A 17199-nucleotide genomic window follows, 5' to 3' on the forward strand; every position below is an offset into this window, starting at 1 on the left:
TGACTGTTGAAAGCAGGGAACAGTAGACTGTGTCTCGTTGGAATAAGGACGATAGCTCCTGACTGTTGAAAGCAGGGAACAATAGACTGTGTCTCATTGGAATAAGGACAGTAGCTCCTCACTGTTGAAAGCAGGGAACAGTAGACTGTGTCTCGTTGGAATAAGGACGGTAGCTCCTGACTGTTGAAAGCAGGGAACAGTAGACTGTGTCTTTGTTCTTGTGCTTGCCTTTTGTCAGTAGTTTTGGTCTTAGTGTGCTCATAGCTTTGTTTTGTACTTGAAAGTGTGTGGGGCCCCATTGTTCAATGACTAAGCTGCCAGCTGAGTTAGAGAAACAAGTTGAGCTAAAATGGACCTAGAGTGGGATCTGTTTGTCCATTAAGGGATTTAGTTGGGCTCTTAATCAAGAGTTTAAATTCCTGCTGTGTATGCATTTGCCAATTCCTACAAAATGGACTAATCCTACACGTAAAATGTTAGGTACTTAATTTCAGTGGGGAAGGACTGTCATTGAATTCTAATTGAATTATTGCCAGGAATTGGTCCCATGGACCTCCCAGTCAGTAGAACGACTTACATGGTAGCCCTTGATGATGCTGGTGAAGGCTGGTGAGTGAGGCACAGCTGGGAGAGTTGGGCAGCTGTGAGAGCTGTCAGCTGCGGCCATCCTTCAGCTGCTGCTGGCACGCCATGCTGTGTGGTCAGATTCCCAGACCTCGCTGTCCACGGAACGTCAGCCATGCACGTGGGAAAGAATGTGTAGCCACGTAGCCATGCTGTGCTGTGCGGTCAGATTCACACACCTGCAGTCCATGGGATGCCATCCGTGCACATGGAAAGAAGAACATTTTGCTACAAATATTCCTCAAACATTTATTTACAGAATTCATCTTATGTGGTTTCAACACAAGTGCTGTATGTGTGAGGTAACAGGGAAACAACTTTTTCATGGTAGTCCTGAGGTGATTGCTAATAAGAATAGGACTGCAGAGAGATGAGTGACCACAGTAAAACCAAGGGAAACAGGAGACAGCAGCGTGAGAACAGTCGTGGCTCTGTGTGCCACAGAGCGGCCAGAAGGGCAGTCTGGGTAAGTAAGTGGGGTTGATGGTGTCTCAGCAGCTTGGGTTCAGTTTCTGGATGCACAGTCTGTGCCCCAGGATGGAGGTGTCGGGAGCAGTCTTGACCCATGACCGTGTTGGTGCCGAGCAGTCAGGAGTTCACCCAGGCTCCTCCCCACCATCTCCTCCACCCGGAAAGACCCCCTTCCCATCCCTGCCCTGTGAGACCAGACGCTTGGAGAGCAAACTTCTCAGGTGCTAGAGGCGCTCAGCTCTCCAGAGCTCGGGCGCCGACTGGTGCTGGACTCGGGTTCTCTGCGTGACCCGGAGGCGCAGGATCCTTTTAACTCAGGGTTAAATTATTGTTCACTTTAAGAGATGTTTAAGCGTTATAGGCAAAATCTTTACAATAGAATTGTTGATGGAAATCAGCCCACTCAGAAAAAAACAAAGCAAAATAAAAGCAGCCTACACCAAAAAAGCATTTTGAAAAAAAATGGTACAGTGTTCCATTTCTAAACTGAAGTCTCTGTAATGTGTAGTTGGTGGAATGTCAGTGTTACAGATGTCTAAAATTCTCAAATACGATGTCACATAATCATAAAGTCCCTGATTTTAGAGCAAGGCCACCCTATCAGGAGCCCACCTGGTTTTCATAGTTGTCCTCCAGGCGTGTGGACTTTTTGCTTTTCAGGACACCTCCTCTCTTCTCCTCCCCTCCCCTTTTGATCTTTCTGCTCCCCTTTTCCCATCCCAAATATTCATTAAGCATCCACTAGTACCTGATGGGAATGGAGGTTCTTTTGAAGCATCCATATGTGACGTAGACATCTAGCCAGTAGATGGCCAGAGTTGGCGTGTTTGGGACAAATGTGGCTTTACCTTTATGGGGTGTCCCTATCCCCCAGGATCCTGGCAAACCCAACACATTGTATTTTCTTGTGGGGCAAATAATGATGAGGAGCCCAACAGATGAAATGTCTCATGCGTTCCACATAGAATTCTTACTCTCCACCTTGGATAGGAGAGATGAATTATTGACAGTTACGGTTAATCGTGTCCTGGCTCCGGAAGCATTTTGAGCTGTGATATGTGTCACCACGCAGCCTGGGCTGCCTTTAGGTTTGAATTCTACGGGGGTTTGCTCTGTGTTATCCATTGTTGGAACCATTATGCAGAGTTGCTTTTGAAATTCATAAACAGCTTGAGTAAGCCTTTGCAAAAGCCCGTTGAAAATTAATTTTTGGCAGGGATGGCATATCTAGTATGAATCTGTTCTCTGAAGACTTACCTGGAGATGGTGAGGCTGACCTTGAGCTGAACTGACGTGGAGCTGGTTGTGTTGTGGAAATTAACACCGCGCTCTAAGGCTTTGAACAACCCTGCAACCCAGTGGCTCGTAAAGGGCGGCCTTCTGGTGTGTTCACCGTCCTGCCGGAACGGAGATCTGGCATTTGTCACCTCTGTGACTACAGGGGACTAACGTGTAGAATCCCAGGGACAGGAATCCTGAGCCATCGCCTGAAAAATGACCATGGAACTCTACTTCCCAGGGTGTTCGTGTGAAGTTAGGACTTCGGTCTTGGACAACACACAGACGAACGTTTATCGGAATTGTTTCATCTGCTCTTGGGAAGTCAGCATTCAAGTGAAAGTAGGAGAGAGGGATCTTAAAAAGACTGTATTTCAATTATTGGTTAATTCCTTTCTATAGACTGCCTAAGAAAAAAGGATAAATTAATAACTGTTCACTGTGGTCTGACAGTACAGATTCCAGGCTGGGATTTTTAAATCATTGTTTTGTTTCCCTTTTTACCCCCGGTAGGGCATTCTGAATATATAAAAGTCCAGTAATCCAGCAGATTATATCAGGAAGCAGATATGAGACAGTGCCTTCCATGTCAATGCAGAGAAGGCATCATTTAAACTCAGAGTCTTTGAGGATCGGCAGCTTTCTAGGAAGAGACACTGGAAATGTGTGAATCACTGGTCATTAGCAGGCAGGGACTTCTCATGGCCTAGAGCGTTTGCCTCCTTTCCCAGTCTGCCTCTCACTTGGCCTGCGACCTCTATCAGGGTCATTCATTTCTGCAGACGTGTGAGCACTTCTCCTGTAAGATGGATAGTGGACTGGCTCAGCTGCTGGAGTTACCGGGAGGACTGAGGAAATGAGCCCTCTGAAGTGGTGGAGGTGTGGATTCAGGAGCCTGCCTCGCAGGACGGGCCCTCCCTCAGTGCGACGTGACGTGGGCCTGCCCCCTGCCTAGCCCTTAGACCGCTGCCCGCACCCGTCAGAGCTCAGCGGGCCTTTGTGTTCTCCTGGTGCAGGAGGCGGGAAGCCTGCCTGGAGTGGTATCCTTCGTGTTCTCTCTCTACACACGGGGCCCTCCTCGTACAGGTCAGAACCCCCTTGCCTCAGAACCTCCTTGCTAAACAGGGCCCACCCCACAGCCTCTGATTGGTGGGGCCTGAGAATGAGCATTTTCAGCAAGTTCCCCGTCACTGCTGATGCTGCTGGTCTGAGAACATGCCTGAAAATCTCTAGCACTTAGAGGAGTGAAGTGGGAGTGATGTTGTCAGTAGGAAATCCGTGGACACAGGTGTGGATGGGAACCAGTAGACGGGTGGGTCAGCACTGATAATGTGGCTGTGCTGAGCAGGAAGCACAGGGCGTGGAGCTGTGGGCCGCCAACACAGAGAGGCCGGTACAAGCTGGGTCCTGCTGGACGCTCGAGGCGGGAGATTCCTGGGAGGACTGGCCAGGTGGCCTTTGGGTAACTCTGGTGGAGGCAGAGTCTAGAGTCAGAGTCTCCTGCAGTGCTGAAAAAAGGCCAGGAAGAAGTGTTGAGGCCTGGACGAGGCCAGTGCTTGTGGAGGGAGGGCTCATTGTGACCTGCAGTGCAGGAGGAGCCACCCAGAGCTGGGGCAGCTCTGTGTGGGGTGGAGGGCGCGGCCATCCTTGGGTGCACTGGGTCTGGATGTTTGCACACCAGCCCTCGGTGGGGCCTGAGCCTGCGAGAGGATGAGCTCAGCGGCTGCCCCCACGTTGCCTTGAGGTGGGAGCCTGGGGAGGACGGAGGTGGCAGGTGGCAGCCCCCCAGGAGCCGGCTGTCCCCCTAAGTCAGGGAGATTCTCGGTCTGGGCATGGAGAGTCCACGTCATCGCTCCTGGAGGGTCTCAGTGACACTTTGACATGATTTTGACTCACTGCTTGAAAAACAACTCTGAACTCTTGTCCAGTGTTTACTTTAAAAATATTATCTCACCACAGAGAGCTCAGCTAAGTGCGTTTCAGTGAGAGCTCAGCTAAGTGTGTTTCAGCACTGTCAATTCCTGAGAGAGGCTTCAGGATCTTTAGCAGCTTGGTGGCTACAGCTGAGAGCCCCTGCCTACTGTCCCCACACCGTCCTCGCACTGGCCCTGCATGGCCCACGTCCTGGTGTGGGTGGGTGATGGTTGGGGAGGCCAGTGACATAGGATGCTGCTGCCCTTCCTGCTGCCTGCTTCGGGTCCTGTGTTTGGGATCTCCAGGCCCTAAGTCCAGAGATGCTTGGTGTCGCTGGAGACCACCCTCATCTACCCGGAGTTCCCGTTAAATGAACCTCATTGCCAGGAACACTGGGAAGTTTAAAGACAGTGGGTCTCATTGTGAGCCCTACCGACCCCAGGTCCTCGGCCGTTCTTGGATTACTGAGCAGCCCTGTAATCAGCTGCCTGTGCCCTCTGCCTGTGCCCCCTCAGCTCGTGTCCTCTGCCCATTCCCTCTGCCCATGCCCTCTGTCCGTGCTCCCTCTGCCCGTGCCCTCTGCCTGTGCCTCCTCAGCTTGTGCCCTCTGCCTGTGCCCCCTCAGCTCATACCCTCTGCCCATCCCCTCTGCCTATCCCTCTGCCAGTGCCCTCTGTCCGTGCCAGTTCAGCTTGGACCACGCTGCTCGCTGCCTAGGTGACTGGGCCCTGCTTGGTTCTCCACCCTTCCGTGTCCCTCCTCTGCCCTACGTTCCCTGCTCCGGCCACGCTGGTTATCTTACCTTCCTGGAGCACGTGGCCTCTCCTGGCCTAGGCCGGTGCTGCTCCCCACTCTGGAATGTTCTCTGGAGTTCTTCCCCTGGGTGGCTCCTTCCCCCTTCCCTGCTTGGGATCACCCGTTCTCGTCTGAGGTCAGCTGTACCCCTGCCTGTCTCCCTGTTTGCTTGCAGGCCACTGTCCCTGGCACTTGGGAGTCAGGAGGAGCAGGGCCGAGGTCTCATGCTCCAGGAGCTACTGGGCGGCTGCTGTGCAGGGACTCAGGTACTCAGGTGCTCCTCCAGGGCCCCAACGGCTTTCCCTCCATTCGTGCTCCTTTACCTGGGGCTCTGTACTGGCGCTGCCAGGAGGCCTGGCTGGCCCGGGCTGGGAGCCCACGTTGAACAGCGTCTGTGTGGGATCGAGGGTGATTCCTGCAGCCCCAATTCACGCTGGGTGGCATCTGAGTGTGTCACCCTGGCTTGAGCCCAGCCCGGGTGAGGGAGTCAGGGAGACCTTGCAGTGGGACAGTTCCCATTCACCAGCTGGGCCTGCGTGGCCTCTGCTTCCCAGCCACCAGGGGCCACAAGCAAATCTCTGTCCCTTGCCCAGGCCCCAAGGCAGAACATTTTTAAAAATCCTCCCTTCACAAGGACAGACACAGGGAAGGATTCAGCCCCTTGGGTTAGATCTGACCAGGAAATCTGTGGCATGGTCTAAGGTCAGCATGAGCAGGGAGCTGTGTCTGGGGCCTCCCATCCGTGCGGGAGAAGCACGTGGCGCTGGGAAATGCGTGGTGCAGGCGCCAGTGCTCCAGAGCTGCCTCGGCTGCCGTCCTCCCACATCTTGGGTTTCCCCTGCAGATTCCCATTGAAATCTTCAGTCCCATTGAGTCCATGACCCTCTGTAGCCATGGTGTGAGCAGCGTGTGGCGTCAAATCTCAGAGACTGGACCACTGCTGCCTTGGCTCACACGCCCGCTGTGTGCCGCCCTTCTCCTCCCCATGGCTTCCTGGCTGGACTGCTGCTGGCCAGGGCCTGCACTGCTGTGTTCGATGGCATTGGCCTGTGACCCTGAGCACGGGCTTAGATGCCAAACTTTAGAGCCAGTGCCAGGCACTTGGGTGTCCCATAAGGATTCGTAGATAAAGTGATAAAATACCCGGAGGTTGGATTCTCTTAGCTTTCTAACTATGGCCTCTAGACAGCCCCTGCCATGAGACTCCATTCATTAGTCTTGAGGTCACATGTTTCCATTTCGCTCCTCGTATACAGATGGAATGTAATAGAGGCTGACTGATAGATGTTCTGAAAAAATGCACGTCTGAGCATATGTTCCTAGCAGCATCCCTGTACTTCTGAACCACCTCTGAGCATCGATGCTTCTTACTCCTCTCTGTCCTGAATTCCAAAAGTTAGAGCTGTTTTCTATCCTGAGCTACAGCCAAGAGCCCAGCCACACTACCCTGCCTGAGCTACAGCCAAGAGCCCAGCCACACTGCCCTGCCTGTGACAGTGTGTGTTCGTGAGGACAGGGTGACCAGCCCTGCTCTGATATTTCATGGAAATCTTATGTTTTGGGGAATGGGAAAGGCTGCCCGTGGAGGGAACTGTGCACACTGGGAGCACCCGGCAGCCACCGGCTTCTCGGCTGTGCTCCAGGCTTCCTGGCCTGGTAGGCAGGGCTGGCTGCCCTTGTAGGAGCCGGAAAGTCAATATTGGGACATTTCAGAATAAAGCTCACAGACGTTCTGAGGCAGCGATGCCCAGGGTGGCATGACTGTAGCCGGCCCTGGGCCTCGGAGACTCCGGCATAGCATGACGTCCCTCCTAGGTCCTGGCCCTGGGCCTTGGAGACTCTGGCATAGCGTGGGGTCCCTTCTAGGTCCCAGCCCCTCGTGGGAGGTATTCAGGTTTCCACCCTTCCACAGGGGAGGACGTGCCACGGGTGGGGAGACTCTTGTAGCCTCACTTTGGTTCAACTTCAGGGTCGGAAGAGATTGTTTGGGAAGCTGCTGAGCTTCCAAGCAGGAGTGCGAGTTTTCCCGTTTATGATCCTGTGTGGAGCTTTCTTCTGTCACACGGAGAGGCTCTGAACAGGGAGTTTGACAAGCCACCAAGCCTTTCACGTACTGTACTTGGTCAACCTGAGGACAACCTGGAGACGCCGTTATACAGAGAAGGAGTCTGTGGTTCAGAGAAGACCAGTGACTTGTGAAGGGTCAGCTAGGAAGCTGAGAGCCCATGCTTGGGAGGGAGGGAGGCAGAGAGGTCTAGAGGGACTGGCGGGCGTCACTGCCTGGGCAGGCAGGTGGGAAGTCCCACTCCATCGCCACAGGAGTGTGCTTTGCCGGCAAGCTCAGGCCACTCCAGGGCCCTAGCCACCCTGTCTACTCCGTGCGGAGCGTGGGCCTGTCCACGGGTCCTTGCTGTGGCCTCACTGACAGTGGAGAACATGGCGCATTGCCACACCTGAATGCGCTGGTCTGGGCGACTGCATTTTAACTGCCCTGAGAATGCTGGCGTCCGGGGCATGCTGTGACTTACACTCTGTGCAGAGGCAAGGACTGGCATCGTGTGCACGGGGGCGACGGCAAGCCGGCTGCTGACACTGGAGTCCCTTACCTCTGCGTCTTTCTTGGTGTGAGTGGCTGGCCAGTGGGAGAGCATGGCTGGCAGTGAGGTGTGAGGGGCCCCAGGGAAGGTTCCAGACGCTCTGCAGATGGCTGGGGCAGGTACCACCTGTGTGCGAGGATATCGGTATTGCTGGGGTCCCGGGTCCAGGATGAGCAGAGTGTGTGACTGTGTTGGCGCTCAGGTCCCAAGGCCCCGCAGCCCCACAGGCACCTGGCCCTGCTGCTCTCGTGTCCCTGCCCTGCCTCCGGATGCAGCCTTGGCTTCTCCTTCTGTTTTTAGTAACCTTTGGGGTCCCAAAATCACAAGGGGTGTGTTCCACGTGGTTAAGGGACGTCTGTGGCAGGGAAGGAAATTTGGCTACAAGAAGGGGAAGGAATTCCAGTGCTCTGGGCAGGAGGTCAGAGCAGGTGCGGTGCACAGACCCCAGGCTCTCTGCGGAGCTGCCCAGCGGGGAGGCATGAGGCTCACAGAGCATGAAAGGGCGGTGGCCCAGAACACTGTGGTGGCCGGGACTCTACGGGGAGGAGTGCAGAGCCCCTTGGAGCTCCACGTGTCCCACACAGAGCCATTTTCTCACGCCGGGCCGGGCCGATCCTCAACAGCGCAGAGGGAGCGGTAGAGCGTGCTCGGCTCTTTGGACCATGGTGAGGGCCCAACAGCCTCTTCTCAGTGCAGAGTCCTCTAAACACAGGAAGGAGCATTGGCTCTCCGTTGTCCCAGAGACAGATGTGCCAAGTGGTCTCTTTCCAGATGCGGGCAAACATTGACATTTTTATTTTTTTAAAGCTTTTTACCCTGCTGGGGCTGTGAAGAGAACCTGGTGTTTGAGACCAGAGCTTGTTTGATGTTAGCTCTTCCAGACCTGAGGACGGACTTGGGCCTGTGCTCCCCCTGGGCGCTGCAGAGGCTCCTGCTGCCGGACACACACCCACCAGCCTTCTGCGAGCAGCAGGCAGGGCCATCCCGGGAGGTTCAGATGCGGGGGCGCTAGGTGCGCTGCGATCTGCTTGCTTCACTGAGTTAGCAGGGTGGGCTCAGCTCTGAGGGGCCGGCCTTCAGTGCAGAGCAAGGAGGATTGCCAGGACACGGCCTGCCTGCCACATTCATCCATGTGAAATGGATGGAAGGACACCTTGGCCGCTTCTGGGGGTGGTGGGATCGTTTCTGTTCCTCGTCAGTTCTTTCTTGGGCAGCAGTCGGAGGCTCCAGCGCTCTTGGTGACTGCATCGCAAGTCAGGAGGGATCTGCCCAGCCCTGCGCGGAGCACCTTTCCTGGGTGTGTCTGAGCAGAACACTCTGCTGTCCTGAGTGTGAGCTTATGTGAGCCGTGGCCATCTGAGGACCCTGTCTTCTCTTTTTCAGAGGATTACCCCAATGGCACCTGGCTGGGCGACGAGAACAACCCCGAGATGCGGGTGCGCTGCGCCATCATCCCCTCCGACATGCTGCACATCAGCACCAACTGCCGCACAGCCGAGAAGATGGCGCTCACGCTGCTGGACTACCTCTTTCACCGCGAGGTGCAGGCCGTGTCCAACCTCTCGGGGCAGGGCAAGCACGGGAAGAAGCAGCTGGACCCGCTCACCATCTATGGCATCCGGTGTAAGTCGGGCCCGCCTTGGGGGACTGGGGTGTGCAGGGAGCTGAGTCAGGACCCACATTGCATCTCTGAGGACGCTGGCATCAGGAGTACTGGCCCAGGGCTGCGTTTCTCCAAGCAGTTTGAAATCCCAGCCTGAGGATCAGTGCTCGAGGGGATGGACGCCTGGTTGACCCTGATGTGCTCACTGCGCCTGGCATGCCTATACCAAAATAGCTCGTACACCCCGTAATATAGATACCTCCTGTGTGCCCTTAAAAGGTAAAAGACTCCTCGCCTCCTGTCTGTGGGCCACTCTTGAGGAGGGAGAGGAGGAGGAGAGCCGGGGCCTTCCCTGCCGTCCTGGCCGTGCTGACCCAGGCCCTCCAGAGCCTCTCCGCAGTGGGTGGAGTGCCGCCTGCCTTGAGGGCTGGGTCTCAGCAGCCGTGCCTGGGCCTCTGTGCTGACCTGGCTGTGACGGGAGCCAGGAGAGCTCCAAAGCCTGATTTTTGTGCCCAGCCCAGCCTGTGACGTTTCCCTCCCTTCTGAAGAGCGGGACTTGCTCCAGTTGGCGATGGCGGTGTTGCCCTTCAATGGTGTTTGATGGGCGCTCAGGTCCTCCTTGCCAGCATACATGGTCTATTTGCTCCACAGAGCCCGTCTGCTTCAGAAACTGTCCTGCTGGCCTCTGGCGAAGACGTAAAGTGAAGCAGCAGCAAACACGAGAGACACGAGGCCCCTGGCAGGAAGGTGTGGGGGGGCAGCGGCCTCCGGCAGTCCGGGCTCTGGAGAGTTGCTACAGGGGAGCGTGAAATGTAAATCTGATCTCGCAACAAGTCAAGCGAGGCAGAGCACTCGGTGTCCAGGATCTCACTGTGCAGAGGGTGTCCAGGGTCTTACCGTGCAGGGGCCACTGTTCTAGCAGGAAAGAGCCTTGCTCCTCTGGGAAGCATGGTGTGGCCCGTGAGCCTCTGTCAGGAGCAGTGAGGAGGGGAAGGGCTCAGCTGTTCAGTAGCTGCTGTGAAAATGGGGTCTAAGTAAGACTGGGGGGGTCGTGCTGACTGCAGATTTTCCTGGAAGCTGCTGAGAGGTAGAGCCAGGTCCCACCCACACGCGTGTCAGCAGGTCATGGCATCTTCCCATGCGCCACATCTTGGCCCAGGCGTGTGCCCCAGCTCTCAGATACTGGTGGGCGCCCGTCCTGGACCCTGAGGGTCGTCTCAGATAACTGCCTGGGAGACCACACGTGGGGCCTCCTCACAGATTCACAGCGGTGGAGTAAAGCAGGTCACAAGGATCAGAGGGTCATGGGACGGGGTCACTTGCAGCCTTCTTCTGAAGGGCCACGTGGCAGATGTTTCAGGCTTTGCAGGTCCTGGGGTCTCTCTTCAACTGCTCAGCTCTGAAAGCAGCCACAAACGAGGTGTCAGCGCATGGCCGTGGCTGTGCTCCAGCAGGACACTGCCTTCAGAGGCGGACAGCAGGCCCACCGCCCTCCCCACCCTCTGCTTTAGGGCATGGCGTGGCCAAGAGCACGCATCTGCGCCCTGACCATGTGATATGCTTCCAGCTTGAAAGCCGGGGGTTGCTTTGTGCTGGTGCTTGGTGTGTGGATCACAGTGTAGAGTGTGCTGAGATGTATAGACGAGTGAGAAATGGCCCCGACAGCAGAGTGTGCAGTCAGGTAGATAGAAGTGTCTGTAACCTGAGAGGTGGCATTGTGGGGTGTCCTTGCAGTGTCAGTCTGGGCTATGAGTTGGAGGCGCAGCCTGGACAGAGGAGCGGGTACTCTTTGGAGAGGATGGTGGCATGTGGGATGAGTGTGCCGTGCTGTGTGGGGCAGTGGCTTTCTGGGCTGGGCCCTCTTCCCAGGTGAGGAGTCCCTGCTCCTCCAGGAAGATGACAGGGGCCTCAGATGTGAGGTTGGAGGCCGGCTGCTCTGCCTTGGAGATGGTGCCTTGGAATGTCAGGCTAAGGATTCTGGGCTTTCAGGGCATTGGCTGCGATTGGTCTTTTTTTGGTCGGGCACAGGGAATGTTCCAGCGAGGTGACAGGGACGTGGCAGGGCAATACTCAGAGCAGAGCCCATGGCGGTGGGGTGGCTGTGTCTGTACTCAGGAAGTCCATGTAGGGCGGTGGAAGGCCCTGTGTGGGGCAGAGTGGGGCAGGCCCCAACTCCCTGTGTGTGATGGCTGTGAGCTGACCTTCCCTGCTGAGCTTCTCCTTGCTTGGGAAGTGCTGCCAACCTCGGTGGGGGTTTGGAAGCCGGAGAGGGGAGTGGGAACCTGGCATGGGCCACCACCCTCTCCCCTGGGCCCGCTGGCTTCGGGGCTGGCCCCCAGACAGCTGAGGTCACTGGCTGTGTTCACCAGGCTGCTGGACCTTATGGCTTGGGGCCCACGGGCCCTGCCTCCCCAGGCTCTGAGCTGGGCTCTGGAGCACGGTCCCCTGGCAGGGGCGTCCGCTAGCACTGTCATTCTGCTGGAAGTCCCTCCGGAGCGTGGCTCCTGGGCTCGCTTCCAGCGCCCAGCCCCTTGGAGATGCCTGGTGAATTCTGGTCTATCGAGCAGAGCTCTGGGAGGGTCGTGGTGGGGCTGACCTTCAGGGTGACTTTGTGTGAGGAAGGCTGACCTGTCCTCAGCGCCATGTGGAGGGGCCTGGAGCAACTCCTGGGTATGGACTGGGCTGTGCTGTGGAACAGGAGTGCCCAGGGTGCGGGGATTCTGGAGACGTGGGCAAGGCTTGGCCTCACAGGAACTCGAGAGTTCAGTCATTGCTGTGGGTCATGGGAGATGGCCCATTCTGTGTAGTGGGCACCACCTGCCGTCAGACACTTCTGAATTCCACAGACAGGTGTGTTTACGTGAAGCCCACGTGGTGGGCTTGTGTGCATTTTTGGCGGGAGGCTGTGGGGGTTGTGAGGGTTCATGCCAGTGCCCGTGGGTGGGGTGGTGGCAAGCTCTGCGGACGGTGCTGTGTCAGCAGCCAGAGCTCTGTCACGTCACAGGTGCGGCTTCCTTTTTTTTTTCAGGCCGAGAAACCTGTGCATTTTCTTAAAATAGAGGAATTCCTGATTCTGTGTATATTTGCCGTATTTGTTAAATAGTTCACAAAGCATGAATAAGTGTCTCAGAACGTTGAGATGCCGCATTCATGCTCAGGGCGTCATGGGGAGGGGTGCGCCATGCCCTCACTAGGCATGTGCATGCCCACATGCAGCTGCGTTGTGGGCAGGCAGGTAAGCCACTGTGCGGAGAGCAGGTCACGGGGCCACAGAGGAGGAGATGGATGTGGCTCGCTGCAGCCTGTCTGCAGAGCTCCACTGTGTCTCTGAGCTTGCGGCATTCACCCAGCATCCTGGACTGCAACCCCAGGTGTGTGGTGTCCCCAGCAGGATTGGTGATGCCTGGATGTGCTGGCTGCTTGGCAGTAGCTGTGTTGTTGAGCGACTGTAGAGTCTGTGCTGTCCAAAGGCGTGGGCAGCGTTCGTGGGGAGGTGGCCGCTGTGTCCTTGCCAGGTAGAGAGCTGGGCAGGCAGGTCCGGGCCTCTGTCTGTTACAGATATTCACAGTGGGTGGAGATTCCGAGTCTTCACTGTTGCGGGGGAAAACTACCCTGGGCCTTCAGAGGGCCCAGTGAGTGGCCTTGTGGCTAGACAGTGTGGACGCGGGGCCAGTGGGGCCAGCGAGCCATCCTGCTGGAGCCGCATGGCGAAGCCCCGGGAAGGGGGTGGGCAGGGCAGAAAGGAGCCTGGAGTCTGTGGGCCACACACTGCTGTCTGCGCACCTTCCCTCCAGGGTGGTGGCTTCTGTGAGCAGCTGGCCTTCTTAGCACTCACCTGCCCCCTTGGCAGCTCATGAGCAAGGCAGTGTCTTTTTTTTTTTGAGATGGAGTCTCACTCTGTCACCCAGGTTGGATTGTGGTGACTTGATCTCGACTCACTGAAACCTCCGCCTCCCGGGTTCAAGCGATTCTCCTGCGTCAGCCTCCCAAGTAGCTGGGATTACAGGCACCCGTCTCCATACCTGGCTAATTTTTATATTTTTAGTAGAGACGGGGTTTCACCATGTTGTCCAGGCTGGTCTCAAACTCCCTACCTCAGCCTCCCAAAGTGTTGGAATTACAGGCGTGAGCCACCATGCCCGGCCTCAAGGCAGTGTCTTGTGGGACAGGAGCAGGGGCTGACAGGGTGGAGTCAGCGTCTATAATTGTGGCCTGTGTGACCATAGGCCGTTGCTGTGCCTCCCTGTGCCCAGCTCCTCTGGTGTCCAAATGGAGAGGAACCTTGCTGTGTGGGCTGAGAGAGCACAACCCTCCCTCACACTAGCCCTTGAGGGCAGCGGGTGACACCTGCTGGGCTTCCTTCCTCTGGAGTGAAATCTGGAGGGAGATTGGAACAGGAGCCCTTCCTTCTCCCTCCACCTCTGGCCAGGCGTACCTGGGTTGCTCATGCTTAGATGGAATTGTTGAAATGTTAAAAGCATTACTTTACCTTTTCTCTCTGTGGCCCAGTTTCATTCTTATTGCTGATTGTTGCTCAAAAAACCAAAACAAATCAAATAAGTGCATGGACCAAACCTCCCAGGCCCCAGCTTGAACAGTGGCAGGAGCGGAATTGGCTGCATCGCCCCACCTCACTCTGCGTTGCTTCAGAGCCCACAGTGACGCCTGTAGCCTCAGTAGTCAGAGGCCTGCGACTGTCCTCACTCAACCCAGGCAGCTCACGAGGGAGAAGGTTTTGATTTAAGTTTCTCCTTATTTGTCAGCAGAAAGATTTTCTTTCTTTTTCTGGAGAAAAAAGTCTACATTTTGAAACACACAGTAGGTAATGTCTCTACCGCCTTTTCAAAATGAGGTTATTGAAAGAGGGAGGTTATTGCTTTTTGGGGTGTTGGCTTTCTTAGGGTTCCCAAGGTTTGGTGGACCCCCAAATTTGGGCAGCTAACCAAATTTGTGTTTTATGCAAAAGTAGCATATTATGGCAACTTGGAAAACCTTGGGGCATTTTCCTAAGGAATGTGCTCTTAGGACAGCAGCATTCGCCTCTTTTCTCTGTGAAGAGAAATTGGTTTAGTTCTTAGGATTTCTATCCACGGCTCACGTACGCCTCTGCTTGGACTGTGCATCCAAGCTGGTGACCCTGGATCTGAAGGCTTTTCTAAAAGATGGCTGTCTACGGCCGTGCCACCCTGAAGACACCCGATCTCGTGTGATCTAAAGAATGCTACTGTGGATGGCAGATCTCCACGAGACCTCCTAGCAGTTACAGAGAGACCGGATTCAGTTGCACAGAGTGAAAAGTTGTACATACAAGGTTGACCTGTCAGATGATTGTGGTTCTTTTCAGATCATTCACTCCAAGAGCAGGTGGTCCTGGCCCCGTTGTGTCTTGCAGGGTACCTCAGGTTCCTGTGGCCGCTGGAACAAAGCTCAGAGTCTGGCTGGCGTGGAACCCTGTGCAGGTCTGGAGGCCAGATGCCTGGGATGAGGGTGTGGGCAGGGCCACGCTGCCTCTGAAGACCTTTCCCTCTCCCGGCTTCTGGTGGTGGCCACATCCCTCCAATGTCTGCCCACGTCCCCCACGGCCGTCTTCCCCGTGTCTCCCTCTGTGTCCCTCTCCTTACGAGGACAGTCACTGGATTTGGAGCCCCCTCTCCTGCAGGATGACCTCCTTGCAACCTAAGGAATCACATCTGCAGAGACCCTAGTTCCCCTTCAGGTCACATTCCGGGGTCCTGGGCCAGGACGTGAGTTTTGTGGGACACGGGTGGCCAAGTGCTGTCTCTTCTCCAGGTTCTCGGTGAGGCTGCCCTGTGTGTGTCCTGAAGGGCAGAATGTGGACTCCACGCAGGGGCGGGTGTTTGTCATGGTACATTGAGCGCCTCCCGGTGACTGAGAGCTGGGAGGAAGGTGTGGTCAGCGTGGGCTGCAGGCAGAAAAGTGAGCGGAGCCACCTCCTCAGCAGCTGACCCACATGCTGTGACCTGGAGGTGGTCCTGCAGGTGGCTGTGAGGGGTTCTGTTGCTAACAGACTGAGGACAGGTGTCACTCCATCGTTTTTTCTCATAAACGAGTGAGTCAGCAGGCTTGGAGAAGGCGGTCAGCTTGGCCTGGAGGCTGGACATGTGAGGTGCACGGGGTATGGGCTGCGTGTGCTTCCCCCGGCGGGGAGCATGTCAGCTGGCTTCTATCGGGCAGAGGCTTCGAGACGCCTTTTGTTTTTCTAGGCAGCGCTATCACGTCGAGTCTGTAATTTCAAGAAATCAATTGTTGGCACTCAGTTTTGTGCTGCCTTCCCTTGCACTTGAGATTGCACTAGCAGGGGTGGTGCTCTTCATTCCTTTGTGACTGATAAAGCCCCGTGCCACCCACCGAGGCGCAAGATTACAAGCCCGCCTGGCTCTCTCATCTCGCTTCCCACAGTGCCTCTCATGGCCCCACAGACGGAAAGCTGGGAATCGGTTTATGATTTGAACCACCAGAGTTAGTAACGGGGATTCTGGAAAGTGGGAAGGCAGCTAATGGGGTAATGGGGACTCTTCAGCTCTTTAGGAACTGCAGGACAGCTCATCAGGAAAATAGAGGTGTGGGCAGTGGCAGGGATGCTGCCTGGCTGAGCCTGGAAGGCAAGCCTGTCCCGGCCCCGAGGGGCCTCGATGGGCGTGGTGTGGGGATGTGGCAGGGAAGGCAGGGACTGAGGCCGGACAGGGTGTTCTGCTCCCGGGTGAGGCCGCGCTGTGGGGATCCCATGAGCCTCAGCAGCTGGATGCCGAGCACTTCTGTTCTTCTTGTGTCCTGGGCACTGCTGCGGGGGAGACTTCTGCCTCGATCGAAGGCCGACTAGGCCTCCTGGCAGCAGGGGCTGCAGGTGCCTTGGGCGGAGGGAGCTCAGGACAGCAGAGGCACGTGTGCGGGGCTGTGCGTGTCCTTCCCATCTCCCCGAGTGCCTCTCGTGGGTTCTCAGGATCCAGTGAGGGCCGCTGCCTCTCCACCTGGGTGGGCCCAGGAAGCTCGCACGTTAAGGCCGGTGCTCAGTACGATAGTAATTGGACTTGGACACATCCCTTCTCCTTTTTCTGGCTTTTGCCTCAAAACCAAAGTGAAAGTAGTGACATTCCTACTTTATCAGGCTTTTAAAAAAAATGTCCATCAAATAACATGAGATCAAATGCTTTAAGTGGAAAATGACAGTTAAATTCAAGGTGATCTTTTGATCCCATCATGATAGGATTTTTCCCGCTCCCTCTGTTAAGTGCAGCTGCTCAGTGCTGTCACAAAAGGTAAAGGAATCTGAGCCCCTCACAGACCCTCAGAGCCCTGAGGGCTGCCCAGAAGCGGGCGCTCGCCCCAGCTGCTGTCCAGTAGCGTCTTCGGGCAACTCCTGCACGCATCTGTGCATGTTCAGATCCTCCCCCTCCTCACCTACCGTGCTCTGCAGGCAGTGCCTGGGCGGCTGGTCTGTTCTCTGGATCTCCTTGGTGGCCGGCAGGGGGCATTTGCCCAGGCTGGGGCCTGGAGCGTGGATCAGAAGGAATTAGGTAATTTGATGTCTGAGGACAATGGAAGCTCCGTGGCGGGTAACTAGATGAGTATGTATTTTTTAATTTAAAAGGTATGAGTAAGGGTTTGAACTGGCAACTTGATTTTTACAAAGTTGAATTTAAATGTTAATGTTTTTACTCATTTCTCTTAGCTGTACACCTGGGTGTTTTAGGTATATTTTCTTTCCTGTTACTAACCTGTTCTTAAATTGCGTATGGACTCATTAATCCTTTGAGGTATATGGAAGTTTTCTCCTGGAGTGTGAAGGTGGGAGGGTAACAGGAGGGCGGTTCTGAGGACATTTCTTTTTATCGACTCGTGCTCCAAAGACATTGTCCTGCTGGTGGCATGGCTGTTTCTTTTCTTGTCTCCTGGTGG

General features: G+C 55.6%; 1 protein-coding gene across 29 annotated transcripts in view; it reads left to right on the plus strand.

Moving 5' to 3' along the window:
- The window catches only part of BANP (BTG3 associated nuclear protein), a 124575-nt gene that overhangs the window by 53814 nt on the left and 53562 nt on the right, over window positions 1-17199 (plus strand). For all 29 annotated transcript variants that reach the window (XM_023228833.2, XM_023228845.2, XM_023228843.2 and 26 more), the window contains one exon: window positions 9063-9302. In XM_023228833.2, the coding sequence (XP_023084601.1) occupies window positions 9063-9302 (240 nt within the window). The remainder of the gene's footprint in view (window positions 1-9062; window positions 9303-17199) is intronic.

This window comes from Piliocolobus tephrosceles, chromosome 17, assembly GCF_002776525.5.
Source record: "Piliocolobus tephrosceles isolate RC106 chromosome 17, ASM277652v3, whole genome shotgun sequence".
Taxonomy (NCBI): domain Eukaryota; kingdom Metazoa; phylum Chordata; class Mammalia; order Primates; family Cercopithecidae; genus Piliocolobus; species Piliocolobus tephrosceles.